The sequence below is a fragment of the Penicillium psychrofluorescens genome (genome assembly GCF_964197705.1).
Source record: "Penicillium psychrofluorescens genome assembly, chromosome: 5".
In the NCBI taxonomy this organism is placed as follows: Eukaryota; Fungi; Ascomycota; class Eurotiomycetes; order Eurotiales; family Aspergillaceae; genus Penicillium; species Penicillium psychrofluorescens.
In genome coordinates this window covers 610,082-622,853 of record NC_133443.1, presented here as the reverse complement: position 1 = coordinate 622,853, position 12,772 = coordinate 610,082, and the positions used below count along the sequence as shown (strand labels likewise).

The 12,772-nt window shown below is 54.7% G+C and overlaps 5 protein-coding genes across 5 annotated transcripts; 1 reads left to right on the top strand and 4 right to left on the bottom strand.

The window, feature by feature from the left end:
• Positions 1-80: 80 nt before the first annotated feature.
• PFLUO_LOCUS7504 (Mitochondrial import inner membrane translocase subunit Tim17-A) lies at positions 81-512 on the bottom strand (the record flags this gene model as incomplete). The annotated part of the gene is made up of 1 exon (XM_073785156.1): positions 81-512. One exon carries the CDS (start codon positions 510-512, stop codon positions 81-83), a length of 432 nt encoding a protein of 143 aa, XP_073641539.1.
• A 406-nt stretch (positions 513-918) lies between these two features.
• PFLUO_LOCUS7503 (uncharacterized protein) lies at positions 919-3,453 on the bottom strand (the record flags this gene model as incomplete). The annotated part of the gene is made up of 1 exon (XM_073785154.1): positions 919-3,453. One exon carries the CDS (start codon positions 3,451-3,453, stop codon positions 919-921), a length of 2,535 nt encoding a protein of 844 aa, XP_073641538.1.
• Positions 3,454-3,780: 327 nt separating this feature from the next.
• On the bottom strand, positions 3,781-5,124 carry PFLUO_LOCUS7502 (uncharacterized protein; the record flags this gene model as incomplete). The annotated part of the gene is made up of 3 exons (XM_073785153.1): positions 3,781-4,199; positions 4,253-4,550; positions 4,600-5,124. 3 exons carry the CDS (start codon positions 5,122-5,124, stop codon positions 3,781-3,783), a joined length of 1,242 nt encoding a protein of 413 aa, XP_073641537.1.
• Positions 5,125-5,630: 506 nt separating this feature from the next.
• PFLUO_LOCUS7501 (uncharacterized protein) lies at positions 5,631-7,490 on the top strand (the record flags this gene model as incomplete). The annotated part of the gene is made up of 4 exons (XM_073785152.1): positions 5,631-5,772; positions 5,820-6,193; positions 6,246-6,968; positions 7,023-7,490. The coding sequence occupies 4 exons, from the start codon at positions 5,631-5,633 to the stop codon at positions 7,488-7,490; spliced, it is 1,707 nt and encodes a 568-aa protein (XP_073641536.1).
• Positions 7,491-8,195: 705 nt separating this feature from the next.
• PFLUO_LOCUS7500 (Sister chromatid cohesion protein pds5) lies at positions 8,196-12,746 on the bottom strand (the record flags this gene model as incomplete). Its single annotated transcript, XM_073785151.1, has 3 exons — positions 8,196-10,622; positions 10,679-12,355; positions 12,411-12,746. 3 exons carry the CDS (start codon positions 12,744-12,746, stop codon positions 8,196-8,198), a joined length of 4,440 nt encoding a protein of 1,479 aa, XP_073641535.1.
• Positions 12,747-12,772: the final 26 nt, after the last annotated feature.

Below are 12,772 nucleotides of genomic sequence, written 5' to 3'. Positions count from 1 at the left end.
CTGCTCGGATGGAGGAAGGGGAGGAAGCTATTGTTGCAATCGCGGTCAGCCGACACGTCTCGTTTCCAACGTAGTGAGTTTCATCGTACCTCGAGCTTTGTGTTATCGGCCATCATGCGCTGGAACCCGATACCCACACCCTCAATGACTGCTAGGAAAACGCCACACATAATAGCGGAGTTGCGTGCGGCCTTGACACCACCGCGGACGGCGAGGGCACCGCCGGTGAAGAAACCCGCGATAATAGCATTGTAAGGGTCTTCCTTCTTCCGGATGCCCTTGACGGCGCAATCGAATGTCGAGAATAAACCTCCCCAAACTCCGAAGTTTCCACCGAGGACGGGCGCGCGCGCCTTGATGGCTGTGAGCGCTCCTATCCGGCGCTCACCGTAGGGGCTGTTCCGGAATCCCTTGACACCGTGCCAGACGGCACCACCGATGGCGCCCATGCAGAAGGCACCGCCAAAGTCGCTCAGGGCGACCCAGGGGCAGGGATCGCGCGAGTGATCCATGATGTTTGGATAAGGTGGTGGACGGGTAGAGAGAGATGCGGCGACACAAAGATAAGAGTTGGACCAGCCGATCGATGACCTTTTTCTGTTCCAGTTGGACACACGTGACCACACGTGAAGTCGATCTAGAACTACAGTAAACCCTCAGATTCACGAGCCCCTTTATTTCCAAAACTATTCCCCCCCTATTACAACGAATATTTCATCAATTTACGATTTGCGAGCACCTTCTACCCTTCCTCTCACCAAGTTCGCTATTTCAAATAGGTCACGAGACCTGATTTTATCCTCCTAATTGGCTCTCTCTAAGCCTAAATCTGGCCGCCGAATAGCTATTAATATAGCGTGGAAAAAATCGACCTGTGTCTCGACTCGAAACTTTGCAATTAGATGGGGCTTTTATAACTTATACAACAAACTCATTCCGCAAATTTCCCAACGCGAGTGAAAGTGTCTCAGCAATCTTCCTTGCCATATCCGACTTTTTTCCCAGCAGCCACAGCCCCTTCATACAATCCTCGGCCTGCTCCATATTCAGCCAAAAACTTTGACTATTGTGCCCGAGAGTAGTCCCGGCGTAGAGCAAGGACTCATCTGCTTCACCTAAAAAGATCATGCAAGCTTTGGTAAACGCCCTGATCAGAATCATCGTCCATGGCTCGGTCAGGAGCGTCCCCTCGTTGATAGCGTGGTGAAAGTCCGACATCTGCGGCACTCCCAGGTAGGCATCTGTGGTAGGCGGTGTCGCTACTCTTGCCAGATCTGATAGCTCTCTTGCACTATGCTTCCTAATTCCCTTCGCCATTTGACTGGTGATCCGACTGCAAGCCGCATCTCCCATACCCAAGGCATTTTCGTCGACGAATTCCAGCAGGTCCGCAAGCATCAGGGCGGCAAGGTGCCAGTGTGCAGAGATACAGACAAACCAGCCCTGTATACGCTGCGGAACCGCAGCGTAGTTCTGCACGAGTTCGCCAAAGAAGGCACCGTGCGTCTTGCCCCAGTATTGATACAGCGATGTCGTGCTGCTGATTATTTCTTCAATCTGCTCTGCACGAGCGCTCTTGCGAATGGCGTTTTGTAGATACGACAGGTGGCGGAAGAGAAGAACTTTGACTGGCGCTGACTTGATGACATCCTCGGCGGCGGTCTCGTAGGAGCAGGGCCAGTGCGTTTGATGTATCTCCTCGAGGCTTCCTTGCACGAAAAGGTCGAGATCCCACCGGCTCCGTGCAAGAGATTTGTCCAAATTCGCAGCTTGCTGGATGCCTTTTTGCCCTTCGTGCTCACAGTCCTCATCCAGTACCACAACGGGCCGTTCGTTCATGGACGAAGAGATGGTGTCAAACATGATAGCCAGCCAGTAGAGCAGGCCGATCGTCGCTCGATCCTCGGAACTCATGGCTGCAATGCCGTGAGCACCCTTCTCGCGAGGGCCACACTGCTTGCCGAGGCCCTTTTCGAGCGCGTCGCAGCGATACTTCAGCGCGTGCATTTTTCGAGCTGCGCTCTCCATGTATATCGGTGGCCCTTCCTTGCCTATTATATCACGCACCTGTGACAAGACCGAGTCCATGGCAAACTTGCGGCCGTTTGCTTCCATATTATGCCCAGGAGACTGGTCATCGGGATTCAACGGCCTCTGTGTCAAGCCGAAGATCAGCTCGGCACAAGCCACTCTATACGACTCCAGATCGGCGACTTTTCGGAGCGCGCGCCGCGCCTGATCCCAAAAATGGTGCTGGAGAATGCGGTCGAACTCGTTGGACATGCCATCTGCACTTTCGTCCTCGCCGTGAGGAAGAGTCCCGACGGGATATCTCGCGCGGTGCCGATGACTGCCCTGCGCCCACTGCGTAGCAAACGCCATGATGGCAAGGTGCAGGGCCTTGGATACGGCCTGGTCCTCGGAGCGTGTCAGCTGCAGAAGCTTGCAAGACTGTGCGACGCGATCGAGCTTAATCGTGCGCTGGTATATCCTATTCGACCAAGATGAACCCCATTCCGGCACGACGTGGGTGGTATTTCGCGACCCCGGTTGGTAGGGACAGGTCATCTCGGTCAGCCAACACGACAGATTGTGCTCTAGTACGTCGTGGTAGATTTGGAACAGGTTTGCCGAAGTCAGGTGGCAGTTGGACGCGGTGATCATTTTTTGGTCGATAGAAGATGGGGAGAGCGAGCTTTGGGGGCTGTTCCAGCGGGAGAATTGCTGGTTGAAGGGCTTCCAGACGGAGTCACTCTGCCGCCGGGGGCTTTTCAATGAGGCGTATTGGACACTGCTGTATGTTTGTGATTCCTGGGAAGCTTGACTGGCCGGCCACGTCTTATGGCATATCGGATCCAGTTCGAGGTCTGAGGGCTGCTGGGTATAGCTGTCTGACGCACTGGAGAAGTCAGGTAGCAAGAGACCAGTCTGAGATCGTGCGGACGTCAACGCGTCAGATATCTCTGCCTGCATGTCCTCCTGGGGAGCCTCGTTAGGGTTGAGCATGGAACCGAGTGGCATCGAATCATAGTCCAACAATGACCGGGACAGATCGAAGTTGACCGGATCCCATCCCATAAGCTCCTGTATGGGATTTGGTTCGGGCAGATCATCCCATATCCCCGATTCGGCCTCGATCGGGAACTCATGAGCCTTCCATGGGAAGAGAAGCTCTTGACCCACAGGCTCATAACGTGGTCCTTGGCAAGGTAATCTTCGCGCAGACTGAACCTGGGACCGGGCCCATTCCATGGTACAGCGTTTCTTTGTTCTGGCGCAGTAGGAGCAGGGAGAACGCTGGCCATCGATGTTGCTCAATGATGCTCGGCCGGTCCGATCCAGACCCAGGGCATCGCATGCTCGCTTGGATTTCCTGCACTGATCGCAAGAGTGGTTCTGACGCCTGGCTCTGGGTCCCTGTGCGCGCGCTGTGGCGGGTTTCTGGACAGGCATGCCGAGCAATGTTATTGACACCTTTCTCTCGATTTCCTCAAGCTAGTGGAGGTGAGTTGGATGGCGTCAAAAGGCGGGGAACCGGGAGATCCTTATGCATTCGATGACCCCGGACCCCCCCGCATTTCCTAGCAGCGAATCTACTATGTTGCGTGTCCGATAACTATTGGGCGTATGCGAAGTACAGGTACTTGCTACGGTTTACGAGGCACTGAGGTGGTATAGGAGTAGTTGGATTTGGCACTGTTCTGGCCGCAGGACTTGTGCAGCGTATATACATCTCCTCCACACATAGTTCTACTTCTTCACTAGGTGAATTCTCCAACCTCACTGAGCGAGCGCTTTGTATATCTCGGCCTCAACTGCTCCCCACAGACCAAGCACCTTGGCGTCGGCAAACGGCAGAATCTGCGTACAAACAATCCCCGCCACGCCCTTCTCCCTGTCTGCCCACCACCACAAATTCGCCAGCCCAGCCCAGTGTACTGTGCCATGAGACCGCCCTGTCGCGCCACCGTTGCTCAGCATGAACGTGAGGCCCCAACCCTGTGGCGGGTCCCCAGAAACTGGATACAGCTCAGGAATGGGGTTGGTCAAGTCCGGTTTTGCAGCTGGGATGCCTGCGCGGCTGAAGTTGGGGTACTGGGAGATTTGGTTTGAGAACATTTCCTCGACGGTTTCCTTGCGGAGCAACTTGCTACCCGTCCTCGGGCACGTTCCGTCATTCAACAGCACAGCCAGGACCTCTGCGGAGACAAGTCAGGGTATGGACTCTCACCAGGATTTCGGGGCTACTCACTGCAGTACTCCTGCGGCTTGGCAAACATGCCTGCGCCACCGCTGTTAAATACCCGGGCGACTTCGGCCTCATTATCCGGATCAACCACCAGAGGCGCTCGAAGAAGATGGTCTCTGGCCCTCAGAGTACCGTCTGGGCTTCTACTGTTCATATACGCCAGCCTCTGGCGCATGTCGCGGTTTGGAATCATGGACATATCCCTGATCCCAAGGGGCCCGAGGACATGTTTCTGGAGATAGGCGTTGAGCGTCAGTCCCGTTGCGCGCTCCAGTGCGATTCCCGCCCAATCGATACCAACCTATTTTCATTAGCGATGCGCTTCATGGCCCTGATTAGATGGCACCTACGCCGTATTCCCAACCTTCGCCGGGCTGGAAAAGCAGAGGCAGCTTCATATCTTCAATCCGCCCAGAGAACTCATCCATGCCAACCGGATACGACCACTGTCTCAGCCTCTCATTAAAAAACGTATATCCGAATCCGGCAGTATGGGACAACAGCATGCGCAGGGTGATTGCACGCTTTTTCTCCTCGAAACTGCCATCTGGCCGCAGAACCTTGAGACTCTTCAATTCCGGGCAAAGACCCTCGGTCTGCGCCCCATCGTCCAGCTTGAGAATATCCTGCTCAACAAGTTGCATGCAGGCGACACCCACCAACATCTTTGTACAAGATGCCATCCAGAATATGGTGTCTAAAGTCATGGGGTCTTTGGATCCCGTGCCTCGCTTACCGGCGGAGTGGGCGAATAGTTCGTTGCCATCTTTGCCAACGACCACGACTGTGGTCCCGGGTATACCAGACGTTTCATCTCCGCAGGCCTGGTCGACGATGTCGCGGAGATGCGAAGTCACTTGCGCATTGAGAGACATGTTGATGGTTTTATGAGGAAATGTCAGGGATTGCGCGGGAAACCGTGGGTGTTGAGTAAATGGGTTTATGAGAAGTTCCACTGATTCAGCGGGGTCTACATAACGCGGAGCCGCGCTTGGCGGGACCGCTGCGGATGGTGAGCCTCGGCTCGTGGGGGATCGTCGCATGCGGTTCCGCAAATAGCGGCCGAAGGGATCCAATCAGAGGCAGCTGCAGCGCTATAGATGAAGACATGGAATCTGGGGAACGCGGGCGACCCAGTGAACTGAGGGCGGAGCCGTCCAATGGATTGGATCGAGGGAGCTGCGGATGTCTGTATCGTGATGATGAATCGGATACTGTTTGAAAGTGTACGCTAACCTCAGCAGTAAGGCATGTATACCAATGAAGTCCATATAAATAGGCGTCTCAGAAAGAAAAAGATCTGAACAGAATATCAGACTGTCAATCTTCTGATGAGTTCTATAGCTACTACAACACTTGGTTATTTCAATCTTTGCTCAAAATGGGTAGCTTAGGAGAGACGGTCTCTAGGCCCAAGAAGTTCAACACCGAGCTCACCGACTACTCGACAGCCCATGCCGATAAAACAGGGCCATATGCCGACAACCTTCAGGTCGATGCTTTGATCGTGGGTGCCGGTTTTGGTAAGTCGCCAATCCTTAACAGGTATATCCACCAGCTAACGAGGTAGCCGGTGTCTTCATGCTCAAGACCCTCCGTGACCGCGGGCTGAAGACGGTCATTTTCGAGGCCGGGAACGATACAGGGGGCACTTGGCGATGGAACTGCTACCCCGGCGCCGGTGTCGACTCCGAGGTCCCGGAGTACGAGTTCTCTTGGCCCGAGGTATACAACACATGGAACTGGCCCAATAACTACCCCGACTACAAAAACCTGCGGGATTACTTCGATCACGTCGACAAGGTAATCGGTATCAAGAAGGACTGTGCTTTCAACACCGTCGTGGTTGAAGCCCAGTTCGATACGAAGGAGGGGAAATGGCATATCAAGACCGCAGATGGTCGCACGACCACGGCTAAGTACCTCGTCCTGGGAACCGGCTTTGTAAGTGGTTGCGTACATCAGTCAACTGAACATTTACTGATGAGGCGTTTAGGCCGCCAAGCGTTATATTCCCCCATGGCCCGGCATGGACAAATTCAAGGGCGTCGTGCACCACTCGTCTTTCTGGCCCGAGGAAAAAGTCGATGTGAAAAACAAGCGCTGTGCCATCATCGGCACCGGGGCCTCGGGTGTGCAAATCACGCAGGCTTGGGGGCCCGAGGCAGGCGACCTCAAGGTCTTCCAGCGAACTCCTAACCTCGCCGTGCCCATGCGCAAGCGCAATCTCACCGTCGAGGAGCAGGAACGCATGAAGCCCAACTATCCGGAGCTGTTCCGGTACCGCGAGGCCAACTTTGCCGGCTTCCTGTACGACTGGTGCGAGCGCAACACCTTTGACGACACTCCCGAGGAGCGCGAGGCGTTCTACGAGAGCGTTTGGAAGGATGGCGGCTTCCGCTATTGGGTTGCCTTGTACAAGGATAACTTGTTCAACCCGGAAGCCAACAGAGAGTCGTACAATTTCTGGTCCAAGAAGACCCGTGCCCGGATTGGCGACCCCAAGCTGAGGGAGCTGCTTGCACCGCGGGAGATGCCCCACTATTTTGGTATAAAACGGCCGTGTCTGGAGAAGACCTATTACGAGCAGTTCAATCGGGAATCGGTGCATCTGGTTGACATCAAGAACAACCCGATCAAGGAGTTTACCGAGACTGGTATCACCCTCGAAGACGGAACTCACCATGAGTTTGATGTTATTGCTGTCGCAACTGGATTTGTGAGTCTCACTGGACACCCCAACAGGATAGCACACAAGGGCTGACGGTCACAGGATGTTGTCACCGGCGTCATGACCCAGCTCGGGCTGAAGAGCATCGACGGCGCCGAGCTCGAGAAGGAATGGATCCCAGGAGCAAAGACCTACCTCGGCACCACCGTCAGCGGCTATCCCAACATGTTCCACATTTATGGCCCGCACGGCCCGACGCTCCTGAGCAATGGCCCCACGTCAGTTGCGGTGCAGGGCCGGTGGATTGCCGACGCGATTACCAAGATTGAGGCCAATGGCATCAAGTACATCAACCCCAAGATCGAGGCCGCCGATCAGTGGAAGAAGCACGTTGTCGAGCTCAATGACCGGACTCTCTTCCCAACGACGAGGTCGACGTATATGGGTGGCAGCATCCCTGGCAAGGTTTATGAACCAGTGTGCTACTCTGGTGGTATCCCTGCTTATGCCATCGAGATTCGGAAGGCCCTAGATAAGCTGGAGGAAGGATTTGACGTCGTCAAGGCTTGAGCGAGATCCAATGGGACAAGTGAAGGGGTTCAGTTGTGGAGCAAGGTTGAGCACTTGTCTATCACAGAAGGGCCCCCAAGTACCGATGTTTGAGTTATATTTTAAGCCACAGCAGAGGATTTGAAACCGTTGAAATATACATCATGATGCTTTCTATATGCGAAAGGCCCGTCCTTAGTGAAGGGCTGAGTGGAGTTGTGATGCCAACTAGAGGCCGAATACAATTTACTAAAAGCGTAGAGAAAAGAGCTATCTAGGTGCGCGAAGTCGATAAACAATAGGCGTGGGTCGCGTGCTTGCACATGATTGTCTAGACAGCGGCCCGGCAAGTTCCGTCATTGTGTGTACAGGTGGGAAGTGTAGTTTGAAAAACACGATTCATCGGTTCCCAAGATCCATTCATAGTAAACTAGTACTGCCTTCAAAAACAGCGCAGAGTAGAACAAACAGAACATATTTCAGATTGCGAATTTTGACATCAAGCGCAAAGTGGGTATTCATCTCGAAATGGAATGGCATACTTCTGGGAAAGACAAAAGATAAAAAATAAAAATAAGGAAAAAGAAAACATGAAAAGATTCCCATCCCATGGTAACAATATGAATGCAGGATAAATGTAATAACACAAAACGAGGAAACAAGGAAATGTTGGGAGTTGATGTTCATTGATCTGCATCCACGACACATTGTCGCTCCACACTGTGTTTATCCTCTCCGCGAGGACCGGCGCGTGGGCAACGTAGTCTGAATGGGCTTTTGAACCTTCGGCTCTTTTTTCTTGGTCGCTAGTTTCGAAGCAGGGGCCGGTGAGTTCTCCTTCTCGCTGTCCGCACCAGCCTGAGACCCCTCCTGCTCAGCGCCCTCGTCTTGCATTTCTTCATCTTCATCCTCATCTTCCTCGTCATCATCATGATCATCCGCTTCGTCGCCCTCATTCCATTGCTTCATTTCCTGGTCATCGTCATCGCTATCCTTGTCCGCGTAGCTGACAGACTTCCTTCCAGTTCCTCGGCCGCTGCGTCGACGGGCAGAGGAGGGGATATCATCAACCGCACCGCCGTCGGAGGACCAATGGTCTTCGTCCTTGCGCTTGCGCCGGGCAGGCTTTGACGATGCACCAACCGACGAAGTGGATTTGCGGGGTGGACGAGCAGACTTGTCCTTGTCTCGACGCGGTTTCTTTGCGTTGCCATTCGCGTCCAGAGAGTCAGGCTTCCGTTTCCTGGGTTGGCCGCCGTGAGAGCTAGATTTCAATGCATTGCGAACGACGCGATCTAGCATGTCGTCCATCTCATCCGGTAAGAAGTTCTTGTCGGCGACCTCCTGGGCTTCGCGGTGGTTTGGCATCGGGACGAAGAGAGCGCTGGGAACGCCCATCTTGCCCGGGTAGGTCTGTAGAATGTTGGTGCCGCCGGCACCGCCGCCGAACTTGTGCTGCTGGGAATAGATATCTGCGAAGCGGCGAATGGTTGCCTGGGCGAGGTCGGACAGTGTGTGGAGGCGGGTAGAAATTTCGTCGGATTTAGTGATGCCGTCGCGGAATTGTTTGACGCGCTGGGCAACGTGGAAGATGAGGGACATGTTGTGCTCGTTAGCCACAGCCAGGAGATAGAAGACGATGTATCGTGAGAAGTCGCACAGGTCGCCGAGCTTCGTCGACTCATCCAGGCTTTCAGACGGATAGTCTGGGTGGTAAGCGAGTAGAGAAAGGAGGCGGGGGAAGATGAGCTCCATGACCATCGTATGCTCCGTCCGCTTTCCACTGACTTGGGCCTGCTGTGTGAAATTTGCCGCACGAGACCTGAGCCAGGTGAGGGTGCTTTCCTTGAAGCCATGACTCGGCTCAAAGGCTAGCAGACACGGGACAATATACCAGCGTTTACTGAGGTATGTATTCTGCACCAGCTTCTTCTTGAGGTTGTTGACGAACTCGCTTCGCACCGGGAGGAGAGGGTCTTGAGCCATCAAAGCGACCGAGTTGAAGTCCTTGGCAGTCAGCAGGCGGTCGCAGACACTGACTGTGGCACAAAGCTTGAGAAGGGACTTGGCAGCAAGGAGACGTAGCCGTGCTTTTTGACCTGCTGGTGTGTCTTTCTTCTTGGACAGTTCTCCTTCGCCGGCGATCAGCTTGTTCAAGGTGCTGTACACGGGCTCTGCATGAGCTCGGAAGTCTGCTTCGTCATCCGAGCCTCCCTTGGCCCGGAGACGGTTCACGACTATCTTGAGTGCCCACTCCTTGGCGTTCGTCTCCTCATCCACAGTGTCAGGCCAGCTATATCCAGCATCCGCTTCAGGAGCACGATTCTTGAGAAGAATCTGGTTGATAGAGATCGAAACGATGGCATCGCTTTCCTCATCTGCTTCCCTCGGCGCCAGGAGGCTCAACTGCGACAAAGCAGCCAGGCGAGTGAGGAACCGGTCGGACCCATATGTCCACTTCTTGACACACTTTTGCACAAGATCCTTGGCATACATCTCTTTCCGATCGGCAGTGGCTATCAGGATCGACACAGCATGCTTCGCAGCATGTGGTGAGGAGCTGTACAGGGCGTAGTTGGTTAAAGCTTGGAAGAACTTGCGCTCCTTGGGAAGCTTTGCCGGAAGCTTCTTCGCGAAACCTGCGCAGGCCTTGAGGATTTCCTCCGTACCAGCATCACCGGCCGAGGAAGCCTTGGGGGCATCTGCTTCAAGGTCCTTGCACATTTCCTGGACCTGTGCCTCTAGAACTTCTGGAGTTTGAGACGAAATCTCCTTCAGCATTTCCTGTGCCGGATTGGCCAGCCCGTTTTCGTCTGTGCGAGAGAGACTCATGACCGCTGGGATGTGACTCCGGTTGAAGATCAGAGACCCAGAGCGATACACAAGGGGAGTCAAGGTCTCGAGCAATGGTGAATTGTTGGCACTTTGCATTCGCCGCTGGAGTTCTCTAATGGCCTTGATCACTGTGCGATAATCACTCACGGCGGCCATGGAGAAGCGGACAAGTTGATAGCTGCGTCGATCATGCAACTTGGCAAACTTCCACAAGTCCGCTGATGCGCGTGAAGCATCAGGGAATGTCTTTGAAAGTCCTTCGACAACTCTCCCAAGCTGGGCCTTGGCCTGCTCCCCGTCCTTGTCGCTCACACCACCCTGGAAGTGTCTCGTTAGTTTCACCTGTCATTTAATGCATTGGGGGAGACACCTACATTGTACTTCTCACAAGCCTCCAGATAGATCGTCGTGCCCTGCCTCATGTTCAGTTGTCGGTTCAGCATGACGAAGAAGACTCGCCGGGCCTTCTCGTCCAGGCCCCGCAAGAGCGTGAGAATTCGGCGAACGCGAATCTTGTCGACATCGACATCCTGATCAACCTCGGAAGTTTGGCTTTCCTTCTGCTTCTGTGACTGGTTGGAGCCTCCTCGTGATGGCTTCGACTTGACGGGGGGATAGCTCAAGGGCAGAAGAGTTTCAAATAGAACCCGGTCGATCAACATCTGAATCTCCTGGTCGTTGGTGTAATAGGCATCGAAAATCTTGGAAGGGGCGTCCTTCAGGACTGACACCACCGGTTCGGTATTTTGCTCAATGTCCCCTGCGGCCACAGCCCACATTCGAGCAAGGATTTTCATCGCGTGCTCACGCACCTGCGGCTTGCGGTCCTTGACCCGTTCAGCGAGAATGGCAAGCACCGAATCCGGAGAAGAACAACCACCATCCACGCCGAGCTTGTGAACGATATGGTTCAGTCCGAACTTGCCAACTGTGTCTACTGCAGCGACACGAACCTTTTCATCAGCGTCCCGCAGCATGGAAGCCAGGCTTCGCACGAGCCCTTGTTCCTCACTCTCGCTTAGACCAGAACCTCCCGCTGAAGTGAACAGGATTCGTCCCACGGCAGTCACCCAAGCGGCGCGGACCGATGGTGTCTTGTCGAGGCGTCGGCTGAGAAACGCTTCGTATGCCGAGGTGTGGGCCTGAGAAAAGGGTTTTATGGACACGGGAGTCAGGAGGACATTCGGCTGAGGGATGGTTTGGGCGTATTCGACCAAGGTTACTGGCGGATACGCCGCAGGGTCCATTGGCGGTGGCGGAGGGGGTCCCGCAACACCGATTCCAGCAGCGAGGTCTCCGATAGTCTGCGTAGCCAACAGGCGCAAGGCCACTGATTCTACAGACAGCTCCGCTTCCACTTGAGGGATCACATTCTGCAGCACCTCGGGGCACGCCCGCCACAGCTCACGGATCAGACGATGCGCCTTGCTCAATTCTTTAATGTCTTCACCTTCTTCGTCGGAGTCGTCCAGACTCGATTTCTTCGCGCCGTGCTTGGCACCGTTTGTTTGACCGGCTGACACGGACGCATCGATGATCACGTTGTTGAAATATTGGCTAATATGGCTCGTCATTCGTTCTGGACAGGCTTGGCAGATGGCCTTGGCCATGTTGTATGCCGGCGGGTAGTCCTTCAACAGAAGCGTGTCTTGTTTGGTGTCCAGCGGGGCATCTGGTCGTTTCCCTTTCTTGTTGGAGCTGTCAAGCACCCGAGGATCCACGCGCAGGAACTGTGCCACAATTATGTCCACCACCTCTGGAGCCAGGACTGGAGTTTCGTCAATCACAGTCACCAATAATCGAGTCATATCGAACTCGACCCCCTTGGCCACCTCCTCGCCGGTCGAGGCCTTTGAGGATCCCGAGACGATGTCGAAGCAGCCTGTGAACAGCGGGACGATCAGAGAATCCGGATGATCGAGATCGGTCATGAGCACCACACTCTTCACTTCGGCGAGGGAGTTGAGAACATAATTGTGTTGCGCGTTGTAGGCATTGGATGGATCGGCCAGGGCGGGGATGATCGAAGTGACGATACACGTAAAGATATCCTGTTCTGCGGGTCAGCGCGTCTGCCATTGGGAGGTACCCTCCTTCGAAGCGCACCTTGAGCTGGTTTGCCGTAAACGGCGCGTCGGGCGCGCATAATCGCAAGACATCGACGATGCAATGGGTGGCCCACGCCCGCACGCCCTTATCCTTGTGAGCGAGCAGGTGTCCACTAGCCAGCTCCTGGGAGACTTTCCGTAGCGAATCCTTGTCGACTTCCTCCTGTTCGAGTTTGCGCAGTTCCTGGGCGAGGGTCTGCAAGCGTTCCAGCAGGTCGGCGATGGGGATGGCGGCGCGGCCCACGCGCCATGACAGCGGCTGGTTGAAGGCGAGACTGCGAAGCCCCTCGTCGGGCTCGGCGACCTCAGCAGGCTGGCGAGAGCGCGTCGGCATGATGGCCTGAGAAGTAGCAGAGCGAC